We start from the raw sequence: 12,749 nt of genomic DNA on the forward strand, positions 1-12,749 counted from the left end.
ATGAATGAGAACATATTACATCACATTCCAAAATAAGTCTTGCCTTGAGGTCTTAAAAATGACCTCTTTTCAATGGATAGATCATCTCAACACATCAGTAGGCTACAAGTTTCCTCATTTCGTGCACAAAAAGTAGGGAGTTTGCATGGAAAATCTTCCACCAGGGAAATGAGACAGGTTAGTATGAAACCGACCTAACGTGTTGATTTTGGTGGTTTAGGGTCAAAGGTTAGGAGAAAAGAGGGTAGTAGGAGGGAGGAAAGGAGAGGAGGGAGTGAGGTGGGTGACGGAGGGGGAAAGACGGACTTGTTTTATAAACATTAATACGATTTTTGCTCTAGGGTTCATATCTTCTGATAATTTAGTTTAAAATACAGAAGGTAAATAAAACATTCAACCAAAAATTAAAGCCTTTCTCTGACTTACGACGTCCTTTATAAAACATTAGCTGAACGCACTGGGTTCAGCTGTTTACCTTTACAGTGGACTTTATTTTCTAGGCTAGGCTGTCGGACCAAAACGTGTTTGCCAGAAACTCATCTTCACTTTGATAATGAAAATGTAAGTAGGCAAATTCAGGTTCACTTTCGGGAGGTAAACTGACTGTTGATCACTGGTGTCTTCTTGTCAAGTGTCTCCTGAAGATGGGTCTGGAGAGCGTGTAATTAACTGATGGACGACCAGAATTTACTTACTGCAGGCTGTGCCACGAGCCAGTTTGGATCATTTCAGAATATAATTGAACCTAAGTAGCCTCAAAGATATTCCCTAATGGAACCCTTAAAAGTGAGCAAATTCTCTCAGATTGACACGGGCAACTAGCTTGTGGTTGGAGTGAACTCTGCCTCCTTAAACAGTGGAGATAAAACAGGAGGAGAAATGGTTATTTCATGGGATGATAGCATGTTATAAAATATCTATGCATTTTTAAACTCAAAGGGAGGCTTTTATTAATTTCTTTACATTTTATCAATTTTCTCCCTGTCTAAAACAGCAGACCTCACACTGTCACAAAACTTCATCTAGTTATTTTTGATTTGGGGAAAAAAAAAAATTCAGTTCTTGAATACGCCCCCCAAAATGAAGAGGATGAACACAGGCCGTGAATGTCGGGATTTGGCTCTAATAGGAACCTAAACTTCAGGTTGCATGCTGGAGGACTCCTGGAAGGGGCTGGATCGGGGCTCACTGGCCCCAGGGGTTACCTTGCAGCCTTCACACGTGATGCAGCGGTAGTGGTAGCCGGTGGCTTTGTCACCACACACGACACATAGCTCGTCCTTGTCTAAGTAACTGGGGATGTAGCCTGTGAAGAAGGAAAGAAGAAGCGTGTGAGAAAACAATATCATGTTAAAGACACACCATAGCCCGAAGGAGGAAGGTGGATGAGGAAGCATGGCTGACTTGTTCTGTACATTTTAATACAATTTTTGCTTTACAGTTTACATCTTGTGATCATTTAGTTTTAAATATACAAGGTAAGGAAAACATTGAACAAGAAAACATTTAAAAAAGTGACCTAATACACTTTCTCAGTATCTTATACTTCCCCAGGACCTCAGTTCACATTCACAGAGTTAACAGGCCCGGGATTTCGGAATGCCTTAGAAACAGGTGTGCTCACTCTTGCTGTGCAGGTGGGAACAGGCCCGGAGGCTCCTGCAGCCAATGGATGTGGCAGAGAGGCCTGGATTTTTTTAAAAATTTATTTATAAGTGGATTTATCATTTTGTTATACATAACATTATGGGTAATTATTAAAAAGAAAATATAAGATCTTTCAAGAGCAACCTGTTCTTTGCTCCTGAAAGGATTTGTACCCGTTTTCACACCCCAATCACTAACTTAGATTACTGAACTGGGGAAACAGTTTCTTTTCTTCTTCCTAACACTGTAATACAATAGATTCCTGATTAGACCTGAGAATCACCCTGTTTAAAATTATTGAATCTTAGAATCAACTGTTTAAAAATACTGAATCTGAGAGACCAGTCCCCTCAGAGAATCTTATTTCAGTGGCTTTAGGGTGTGGAAACATAGGTATTGAATTTCCTAAAAGCTCTCTGGGTGATTCTAACGTACATCTAGAATTGAGAATCCCTGGGCCTGGGCTTATATGGAGAGATCCAGAGAGGCTGGGATTTGAGACACCTGGGGTGCTCTGGATAACACAGCCTCTTTCAAAAGGCTTATTTCTGAACTTGTTCTTAGGGGACTTGATCTACTTTGGAACCAAGGCAGCACGCAATAAATTCAGAAAACTTTATAGCTGGAAAGGTCCTGGGAGAGCAGGTAGTGTTGAGGTGAACAGGCCTTCAGAGGTTTGGCCGTCCTCAGGCTCACACTAGAAATCAACAGCAGAGACTAAAATCCAGATCTCCTGACTTCCAGCCCTCCAGTATAAGTTATGTTGGTCTTTTTCTAAAAATAGACAGTTAACTTCAGGTAGAATGAATAAGGCCATCTAAAAAAAAGGATTCTGCAAACTAGTGATATTATGATAGCACAACCAGACAACACTGGCAGTTCCTCAAAAGGTTAAACACAAAGTGACATACAACCCAGCAATGCCACTCTGAGGTCTATGCCCAAGAGAAGTGAAAACATGTATCCGTACAAAAACTCATACATGAAGGTTCAACACAGCATTACTCATAAAATTCAAAATGTAGAAACAACTGAAATGTCCATCAAGTCATGAATGGATAAACAAAATGTGGTATATCTGTACAATGGAGTATTATTATTCAGCCAGGAAAAGGAAAGAAGTACTGTTACATGGTACAACAAGGAGGAACCTTGAAAACATGCAGTGAAAGAAGCTAGATACTTCCATTTGTGTGAACTATCTAGAATAGGCATATTCCTAGAGACAGAAATTAGATTAGTGGTTGCCAAGGCCTGGAGGGAGGGGAGAATGGGGGATGACCACTAAAGGGTACAAAGTTTCTTTTCAAGGCAATGAAAATGTTCTGGAATTTCATAGTGCTGAAGGTTGTACAACTCTGTGAATATATTGAAAACCACTGAGTGAAAAACCATTGCTTCGAATGAACCTATTTTGTACACTTTAAATGTGTGAATTTTATAGTATGTGAAATATGTCCCCATAAAGCTCTGATTAAAAAAACAAAGAAACGAGGAGATAAAAGAGGACGGTTCCGTTCGATAAACATATATATGGGGGTGCTATGTGCCAGGCAACAACATGCCAAGGATCTAATGATGACTAAGTCTTAATTCTTGGGGCAGCTCTCAGTGTTTTGGGGGAAACAGACAATAACAGATCATCTGCATATAATGAGGTCAGTACTGGGACAGGGCAGTGTCCCAATCACAAGGGGGAAAGTCTCTGAGATGCCTTCCCGCCCACCCCCAGCCCGAGTCCAGGTTGGGTGCTTCCATTTCTCCTTGTGCTGCCCCAGTGGCAGCCCTTTTCTTTTTTTTCTTTCTTTTTTTTTTCGTGGTACGCGGGCCTCTGACTGTTGTGGCCTCTCGCGTTGCAGAGCACAGGCTCCGGACGCGCAGGCTCAGCGGCCATGGCTCACGGGCCCAGCCGCTCCGTGGCATGCGGGATCTTCCCGGACCGGGGCACGAACCCGCGTCCCCTGCATCGGCAGGCAGACTCTCAACCACTGCGCCACCAGGGAAGCCCAAATCCAGAGTTTTTAAATAAAAAATTACACGAGTAATACAATTCATTGTAGAAGAACTGAAAGACATAAATTAGCAAAAAACAGACTAACCTATCAACTTTCTACCACAGAGATAACCACTGTAGCATTTTAGTTTCTACATCGTAGATTAGTATGTTTGACTGTGTGCACATATGCTCGTGTGTGCGTTGAAACACATACTCATAAAACACAAAGTAACTTTTATTTTTAATTAAAAACTTTTTTTATTTTTTGGCTGCGCCATGTGCCCTGTGGTATCTTAGTTCCCCCACCAGGGATCGAACCCGTGCCCCCTGATTTGGAAGTACAGAGTCTTAACCACTGGACCACCAGGGAAGTTCCACAGAGTAACTTAAAAAACAAAGTAAGCCAATGATTCAAGTATGCACCTCCTGTTAAAGGCAGATGGAATATACATATCCATGTTGTCAGGAAACTACAGTTTTTTAAATTAAATTTTCTTATTGAAGTATAGTTGCTGTACAATATTATATAAATTACAGGTATACAATACAGTGATTCACAATTTTTAAAGGTTATACTCCATTTATAGTTATAAAATATTGGCTATATTCCCCATGCTGTACAGTATATCCCTGTAACTTATTTTATACCTAACAGTTTGTTCCTCTTACTCCCCGACCTCCATCGTGCCCCTCCCCCTTCCCTCTCCCCACTGATAACCACTAGTTTGTTCTCTGTATCTGAGTCTGCTTCTTTTTTGTTATATTCACTACTTTGTTGTATTTTTTAGATTCCACATGCAAGCGATCGCATACAATTTTTGTCTTTCTCTGTCTGACTTATTTCACTTAGCATAATGCCCTCCAAGTCCATCCATGTTGTTACAAATGGCAAATTTTCATCCTTTTTTACAGCTGAGTAGTAATCCATTGTATATACGTACCACATCCTCTTCACCCATTCATCTGTTGATGGACACTTGGGTTGCTTCCATGTCTTGGCTATTGCAAATAATGCTGCTATGAACATTGTGGTGCATGTATCTTTTCGAATTAGTGTTTTTGTTTTATTCGGGTATATACCCAGGAGTGGAACTGCTGGGTCATATGGTAGCTCTATTTTTAGTTTTTTAAAGGGATCTCCATACTGTTCTCCATAATGGTTGTGCCAATTTACATTCTCACCAGCAGTGTAGAAATGTTCCCTTTTCTCTACATCCTCACCAACATTGGTTACTTGTGTTCTTTTTCATGATGGGCATTCTGACAGGTGTGAGGTGATATCTCCTTGTGGTTTTGATTTGCATTTCCCCGATGATTAGTGATGTTGAGCATCTTTTCACGTGCCTGTTCACCATCTGCATGGGAAAGCTATATCTTGATCTCTTACACCTAGAGGTTATGTACAGTTGAGCAGAGTAAAGACTTTTGAGTTCTTGGTATCAGGTGCAGATGGCAGAGAGAAGGGAGAGAGAACTGCAGGTCTTTTCCTTCTAATCTCATGTTTGGGAACAAGCTGTACTGCAGTTGGACACTGTGTTGCTTGAGGGACATGCCTTGGGAGGGCCGGAGAATATCCACTAGAGTTAGGAAGAAGCAGGACCCTTGCCGTCTCTCCCCCTACCTCACCACTACCAGCCTGCTTTACTCTTTGGTGTTGGCAGTAGGACACTGAAGTTTTCTCTTCTCTGTAGCTCAACAGTTTATGTAGATGGTTGAACTGTTTGGCCTTTAAATTTCCTGTGAACCCTGGAATCCAGTGATAATTCAATGTACGAGTGGAATGGGCTCCTTCTGCTTTCTTTTTTTTTAATACAAATTCATTTATTTATTATTTGTTTTTGTCTGCGTTGGGTCTTCATTGCTGCACGTGGGCTTTCTCCAGTTGCAGCAGGCGGGGCTACTCTGTTGCGGTGCGCGGGCTTCTCATTGCGGTGGCTTCTCTTGTTGCGGAGCACGGGCTCTAGGTGCACAGGCTTCAGTAGTTGTGACACAGGGGCTCAGTAGCTGTGGCACGTGGGCTCAGTAGCTGTGGCTCGTGGGCCCTAGAGCGCAGGCTCAGTAGCTGTGGCGCACGGGCTTAGCGGCTCCGCGGCACGTGGGGTCTTCCCGGACCGGGGCTCGAACCCGCGTCCCCTGCGTCGGCAGGCGGGCTCTCAACCGCTGCGCCACCAGGGAAGCCCCCCTTCTGTTTTCTGACTGCTAGTCTGAAGGGTGGTTTGCTTTGTTCTCTTATTTCTCCTACATTATTTTCTTGGTGGGTGGATGAATAGGTGATTAACCATGTCTTTAGTTAAATCATCAAAACGTCTACAGAAACATCTACTTAAGTCGGTAGCAGTTGCTTACATGACCTCACTAGTGCACCCCACCCATCTCTTTCTCTTCTCTAAAGTATTAACTCAGAAGCATCTTATTTACCCAGAACAGTCACCACAAGCAATGATACATCAATCATTATACCTAAGTCCAATTATCCATCATTAAATAACTGTCACCAGCGAGTGAAATCCCACACATAGTGAATAGGTAGGTGGGGATTCTCTTAAGGTTACAGAACGTACATGACAACATCACACGGTAACCAGTTCTCCTAGAGAACTTAACCACGGCTTGCTCTCCTGTCTCAGGGTCTCCACCCTTTTGCTTTTTCATGCTCCCCAAATGAGTCACATGCCGGCCAATACGCCCAGCCGCGGAAAATGCATGCTGCCAGGAGTGCACGCTCATTGAATGTCAGTATTGTGTTCCGCCTGGAAACAAATATGAGAAGCACATCCTGGAGGCCTGGCTGCTCACCTGAGAATCGCACCTGCGAGCTGTCCCAGGTGACCGTTAAAGAAGCGTGGTTAATCACGCCCGAAAACAGGTAAGGCCCATGCCTATATGGGATAGTGCAAGGATGACGTATTTTGCCCAGCTTTTATATTCTCAGATGCGTTATTTCTTAGACTAATAAACCATGCTGTCACTTTATCCAGCCTATCATTATGAAAGCAAACTCCATCTGTTTGTTCAACAAAGGAGTTGGAGATGTTTTTAGTGGACACTTGGAAATGTCTGATTAATTGCTAAGTATTACCTTGCACGTAAAATAAGTTGACATGATAAAAAATTACTAACATTATTTTTTTACCTTTCTTGCTAGGAGCTTTATCAAGACCTAATTCACCTACCATACAATTCAATGGCTTTTAATATATTCACAGAGTTGTGAAATCATCACCACAATCAATTTTAGAACATTTTCATCATCCCCCTAAGAAACCTTGTACCTTTAGAAGTCACTCCCTAGCCCTCCCACCTCCTCCAGCTGCTCTGCCCTAAGCAACCACTAAGCTATTTTCTGTTTCTACAGATTTGCCTATTCTCGACATTTCATACAAATGGAATGGTACAATATGTATTCTTTTGTGACTGGCTTTTCACTTAGCAGAATGTTTTCAAGGTCTATCCGTGTCATCGGTAACAGTAAGTTTTAAAAATGTGATCCTCAGAGGGACTTGGTATGTGGAAGGAAAGTTGTGTGCATTTGCGCTAGAAATCATGCAACAGGGAGCAAGCTTGGCTTCTTGGTTGGCACTGAGTGCAATTCACTTGGTTTCCCATGAATGGGTAAAATCAGAAGGCTGGCTAGTTTAACTCTTTTGAGTGAATTATAACAGCATCTCAGGTCCTAGAAGAAGAAACACTGGGCCCTCCTTTGTCCCGCTGGCAGACACACAGGCCTTAGGAATAGAACATAAGGCAGATCTTGGTGGCAGGTGTGAAGGAGACGGAGCTGCCTAGGCAGGTCAGTCCAGCAGAAGTGGAGAGGAGCTGGGCTCAGAGACTCATTGCCAACCTGGCTAATCTTTCCTTCTGTGTCAGACCACTTGCCTAGCACAACCAGTCCTGGCATCTAAAAGGAGCTGTGGTTGTTATTGGTGGTGGGAAGTCCTTTGGGCAGTTCAGAAAGGTACTGATTCATGGTGAAGTTAGTGCTAAGGACCCTGAGTGGTTTGGGTCAGGCTATCGGATGAGAATATATTTTCACACCCTGAAGGAAGCTAAACCATTAGCAAGTTTAGTTTTTTTTTTCCAATTTTTTTAAACATCTTTATTGGAGTATAACTGCTTTACAGTGGTGGGTTAGTTTCTGCTTTATAACAAAGTGAATCAGTTATACATATACATATGTTCCCATATCTCTTCCCTCTTGCGTCTCCCCTTTTTTCTAATTTTAACGGAACTTCTTCAAATCATCCCACAGCTCAGGCCCTTCTGATTTAAGCTTTTTTTCCCACTGGCACCTTCTTCCTGATGTCATTTCTTTATATAGTTAAAAAATCTTGAACAGTTCATTGCTTAGCTTTTTCCTAAGATACTAATCCTGACTCTTTTTACATTTAATTCTTGGTACTAGATAATGTTTTGCATCACATTAATAGTTAACCCTCTGATAAACACTATATCCATCCATCCATCCATCCATCCATCTCCATCCATCCATGTCTGTCCATAGATGTGTCCATCTGTCCATCCATCCATCCACCCACCCATCCATCTATCCATCCATTTACTTAACAACCATGTATGGCCCAGTGTGTAAGAAATGGGGTTCAAACTTGAAGCAGTGATAAATTTAAAGGTGTTCTTCCACTGCTGTCTGCAAATTCCTAGCAGAGCTACCCAGAGGCTCCCATTCATGAAATCTTTCTTCAGAACAGCACCTTCTCTCCGCTCTCCCCGCATGGCATCACTGAGCATCTTTGCTCTATACCTTGCCCTATGGCTGGCTGAGGGGTGAAGATACCCGAGTTCCAAGTCTTCAAACTCTAGAGCTCTGCGGGGTGTGGGCAGAGGAGGGAAAGGGAAGCAGAAGGAGGACCAGGTCAGAGTTGTTAATCCAGAAAAGGGGAGAGGACATGATGACAAAGGACTCTGGATTTCCTTCATCTTGGAAGTCTTAGGGCAGAAAAGGGGGGCAAAGCAAGTGTTACCTTATTTCTTCTGACTCAAGAATTCCTGAAACTAAAAGATTTCATTTTTAGGGCTAACCTTGGGTATAATACAGTTTCACACACAAGAAGTCCCTAACTAACCTTCCTTCTCCCTGTCCGCATAGACTCCAACACTCAGGACCTGACAAAACCTTTCAATCCACAATTAGAGCTAAAACCACTTGAAGATGCAAATCACTAAGATGGGGAAAAGATTGGTATAACTAGACAGTCAAAAATTTAATCAAGGGGCTTCCCTGGTGGCGCAGTGGTTGAGCGTCCGCCTGCCGATGCAGGAGACACGGGTTCGTGCCCCGGTCCGGGAAGATCCCACATGCCGCGGAGCGGCTGGGCCCGTGAGCCATGGCCGCTGAGCCTGCGCGTCCGGAGCCTATGCTCCGCAACGGGAGAGGCCACAACAGTGAGAAGCCCGCGTACCGCAAAAAAAAAAAAAAAAAAAAAAAAAAAAAAAAAAAAAGTGGTGATTTACACAAATGATTCAGCACTGTTATATTACGCAAGGGATACTTGTCTTTGAAGTCAGGGCTGGTCAGGAGCAGGGCTTTTGGAGAGAATAGGGTGCCGGTTAAATAGACAAGGCTGATGAGCTGTGAGCTGAATCAGTGACCTGAAGTGATGCAGGCTGAGAAGGGCAGGGCGCACACTGGGGTGTGGCTGGGAAAAAGTATCATTGGTTCAGGGATGGGGGGCAGTATGGCTGAGAGAGGAGACTGGCTGAGATTTCTGGAACAGAGCGTATGGGAGGAAGCACGAAACCAGAATCCAGACGGAACCCTCTGGGGCAGGGAAGAGGTGGTGGAGTTCGTGTTTGATCCAACAGGTCATGGAAAGGGTCTGAACGTTAGAGGGTGGGTGGAGAGGGCAGGGAGGAACTGCCACCGAGTGACCGGAAGCAGAGGCTCTGGGGGAGAAGAGGGGGGACACGCAGAGAAGAGGACAGGACGGCGTGGCGGGCAGTTTCTGCAGACAAGGAACGGGGGTGGGTGGAGTGACCTACCACTCTGGGAGTCTCCTGGAGAACGGAGGAAATTCTCTAAAGCAGCTGGTAGAGAGGGCGCTGAGATGAGCCTGGTACCAAGGACAGCGCACGGAAGCGCCCTGGTCATGAGGGTGTGGAAAAGGGAGACTGCAGAGCCTAAGTGAGCACTAGGTGGTATCAGGACAAGGAAGGGGGTCCTAAAAGCTGGCCCAGAGCAGATGGTAGAGCGGGAAGCAACTGGACCTCAGGCTGAATGCACCTGAATGCTGGGAGCTGAGAGAAAAGCTTTGAGTTTGTGGAAACGATTTTGTGGAGGGATGTGAGGTGGTGGACGTGAACCCCATATGCAGGAAATAAACAGCTCCAACATTCCTTCCCAAGCCTGCCGGCACCTGACTTCAGTTTCTCATAAGACCTTGGATTCTTGCTGTTAGCTTTCATCTCGAGGAGTGGCAGTGGGTGCCTGAGGATGGGCATACAATGCAATCTCTGAAGGACATGCCTTGACAAGACAGGTACCTGATTCTCAGGAAGGAGAAGAAAGAAGAGTCAGCTCATGCTTTGTCTGCACTTGGACTTGGTTTGCAAACGACTGTTGTGCACTTCTGGGTGCTGAGAGGCACTTTCATGCCACAAATGGGTTTTGTATTTTTAAAAAATGGTTCTATTATTTTCTGGAGCGGTGTTGACTCTTCACAGTCTATGGGTGGCAATGCCCAATGTGAAATCCTACATTTACATCAGCATCCTTACAATTACACAAGCATTGCAGAAAAGTCTGCAGTTGCGTTAACCTCTTAAGTCTTACATTGTAAAGACATGATGCCTACAACACTTGGTTCATTGGGCAGACGGATCATATATGTGTTTAAATTAAACAAATTCAACTAGGGAGGAAGAGTAGGGGTGGGAGAGACTGGGGAAGAAAGAGGAAGACAGTGAGAGAGAGAGAGAGGTAGAGGGGAAATAGTAGGGGAAAGAGACAAAGGGAGGGAGAAGGCGAGAAGGAAGGGTTGAGAAAGAGAAGCTGAGATAGTGTGTCATCATTTCATATTCAAGTTCATGGCAATGGGACTCATGAATCTTCCCTTTTTTCCTCTCCTTTTCTGCCTGTCTCTCACTGGACTGAGCGTTGATTCTAGGGTTTAAGGGTACTTGTTTCTCCTGTAACATTTTTTTCAGGGCAGCCCGTGGAACCGCCCTATCCCCAAATGTACTGTATAGCAATCCTTCTTCAACTTTAAAAGAGGCTAAGGAAATTCTAATTAAAGACCGTATTTCTTTGGGGCTTAACTCTTGTTTCTAATCCATTTCTCATGTCTACACAATTATTCACATACAGTCAACAGAGCTGCAGAACGTGAAAAAAGACTTCGATTCCTGACCGGAGGCAGAGGGGCAATGAAAACAGATACAGAAAGGACAGCTCTATGTGGAGTTTCTGCTTCAGGTATGAATATTTCTTTCTGCACTAGTAAGAATGCAGCTGTAAAACAAGGACACGTGCAGTCAAAACCCCAAACGGAACAGGACAAACACGCGCCATCTCTTTGATCCTGGCTCAAACCCAGGAAATTCTTACCCTCTTGGACATGATAACCAACTTGGATACAAACACACTAGCTACATTTTTGGACATGCCATTCCTGTAAAGATGGTACGGAGAATGTTGAGCAGAGAATCCTGTGGAGGAGGGTTGCACAGGACAGACACTCCAAGGAAGGATTCTGTTGAAACAGACCCAGAGGCGAATTGGCCAAGCTGCCCGCAGAGCGGCCAGACTCAAGCTCTTTGGGGACTTTGGAATGTAACTGGAATTTCTGGTGGAAACAGCCAGCAGCCCTGCCAAAAAAAAAAAAAAAAAAAAGATACCGACTTATAGCTCTGCTGAAACCTCTGCCACGAAGGAGAAGTCGCGGCACCCTGGCTGCCAATTCTCTATCCCTCTGTCTGATTTCTAAACCTACTCTCCCCTTCCTCCCTAGCTGGGGCCAGGAAGAAAGTGTGGAGCGGAACTGGCTGTGTTGGCGGATTTGAACATAACAAACCATGGCTAGGTTACTTGGAAGATTAAACAATAAGGAGCGCGTATCTTCTCAGTGATTGGTCGAGTTCTTTTTATGTGTCCCTAACATTTAAAAACTAAAAATGTCTTTTCTCGTATACTCTAGGAAAATTTGACAGACATCACAAGTCTGCATTTCAGCCCCTCTCAATGTGAAAATTATACTGCCCCCCCTTCTTAAAGTTTTATTCTAAGTTTGATTCAATGAACTGCATTCTGACTCTTCCTTAATTCAGGTTCTCAGAGCTTCAGGAGCCTGAGAACTTTTTCTCCTCTTGGCTATAAATGTAAAAACATAGAAAAACAACACAAAGAGAACTAAATCATTCTGAAGACTGTTATCGAGATAACCAGTCTTGTCACTGGGTTCTGTAGCCTTCCTTTACTTTATGTACTTAATACATAATGTGTACTTAATACACACTTCTTTTTTAACAAGGTGATGATCATTCTCTACATACTAGAAAACTCCAACTTAAGGCTAGAGAATAAGCCATCCTTAAAAAAATAATGAAAAAGTTAAGACAGCTGCATTATTGAAGAGTGTCTAGAGTTGTGACAGTGACAAGCACAGACGAAGCAATTATGAATTTCATGAAAATAGATAAAAATCCAATTGGAATAATGAGGGCTGCCGCACTGAACACCTGTTTATTGTCTTAATTTTGCCTTAAGGAGATACTACTGATGTTCTCCAACAACAGCAAAAATCAATAATGGATCAATATGGATAAACGCGTTGGGTCCGACCTTTTGTCCTAAGAGACAGTTGACAGCTGGGTTTAGTTTTACTGGGATTTACTTAAAGACTTGTAACAGTAAATAATGGCGCATTTAAGAATATTTGCCTGCTCTGATTGAGTGAGTTTGGCAGGTGGCAGTGGCCTTTCAATGGCATATGGCTTTGAGAAATTACATCAATATATGCATACGATGTGTCTTAGCCTCTGGCTCATGAGTCAAGTTGATTAGTAAAGACTCGCTGGTTTAGCGTTTTATAAGCAAATATTCTCCAGCACAGGTGGAAGAAAATACGGTGAAAAGACAAAAGGAGAAAGAGTA

The 12,749-nt window shown here is 43.5% G+C and overlaps 1 protein-coding gene across 16 annotated transcripts in view; it reads right to left on the reverse strand.

Annotated features, from left to right (window-relative positions):
- The window catches only part of THRB (thyroid hormone receptor beta), a 393,807-nt gene that overhangs the window by 30,331 nt on the left and 350,727 nt on the right, over positions 1–12,749 (reverse strand). For all 16 annotated transcript variants that reach the window (XM_082840489.1, XM_082840498.1, XM_082840499.1 and 13 more), the window contains one exon: positions 1,206–1,306. In XM_082840489.1, coding sequence (XP_082696615.1) covers positions 1,206–1,306 — 101 coding nt within the window. The remainder of the gene's footprint in view (positions 1–1,205; positions 1,307–12,749) is intronic.

The sequence above is a fragment of the Leucopleurus acutus genome (genome assembly GCF_964270905.1).
Source record: "Leucopleurus acutus genome assembly, chromosome: 5".
Taxonomy (NCBI): Eukaryota; Metazoa; Chordata; class Mammalia; order Artiodactyla; family Delphinidae; genus Leucopleurus; species Leucopleurus acutus.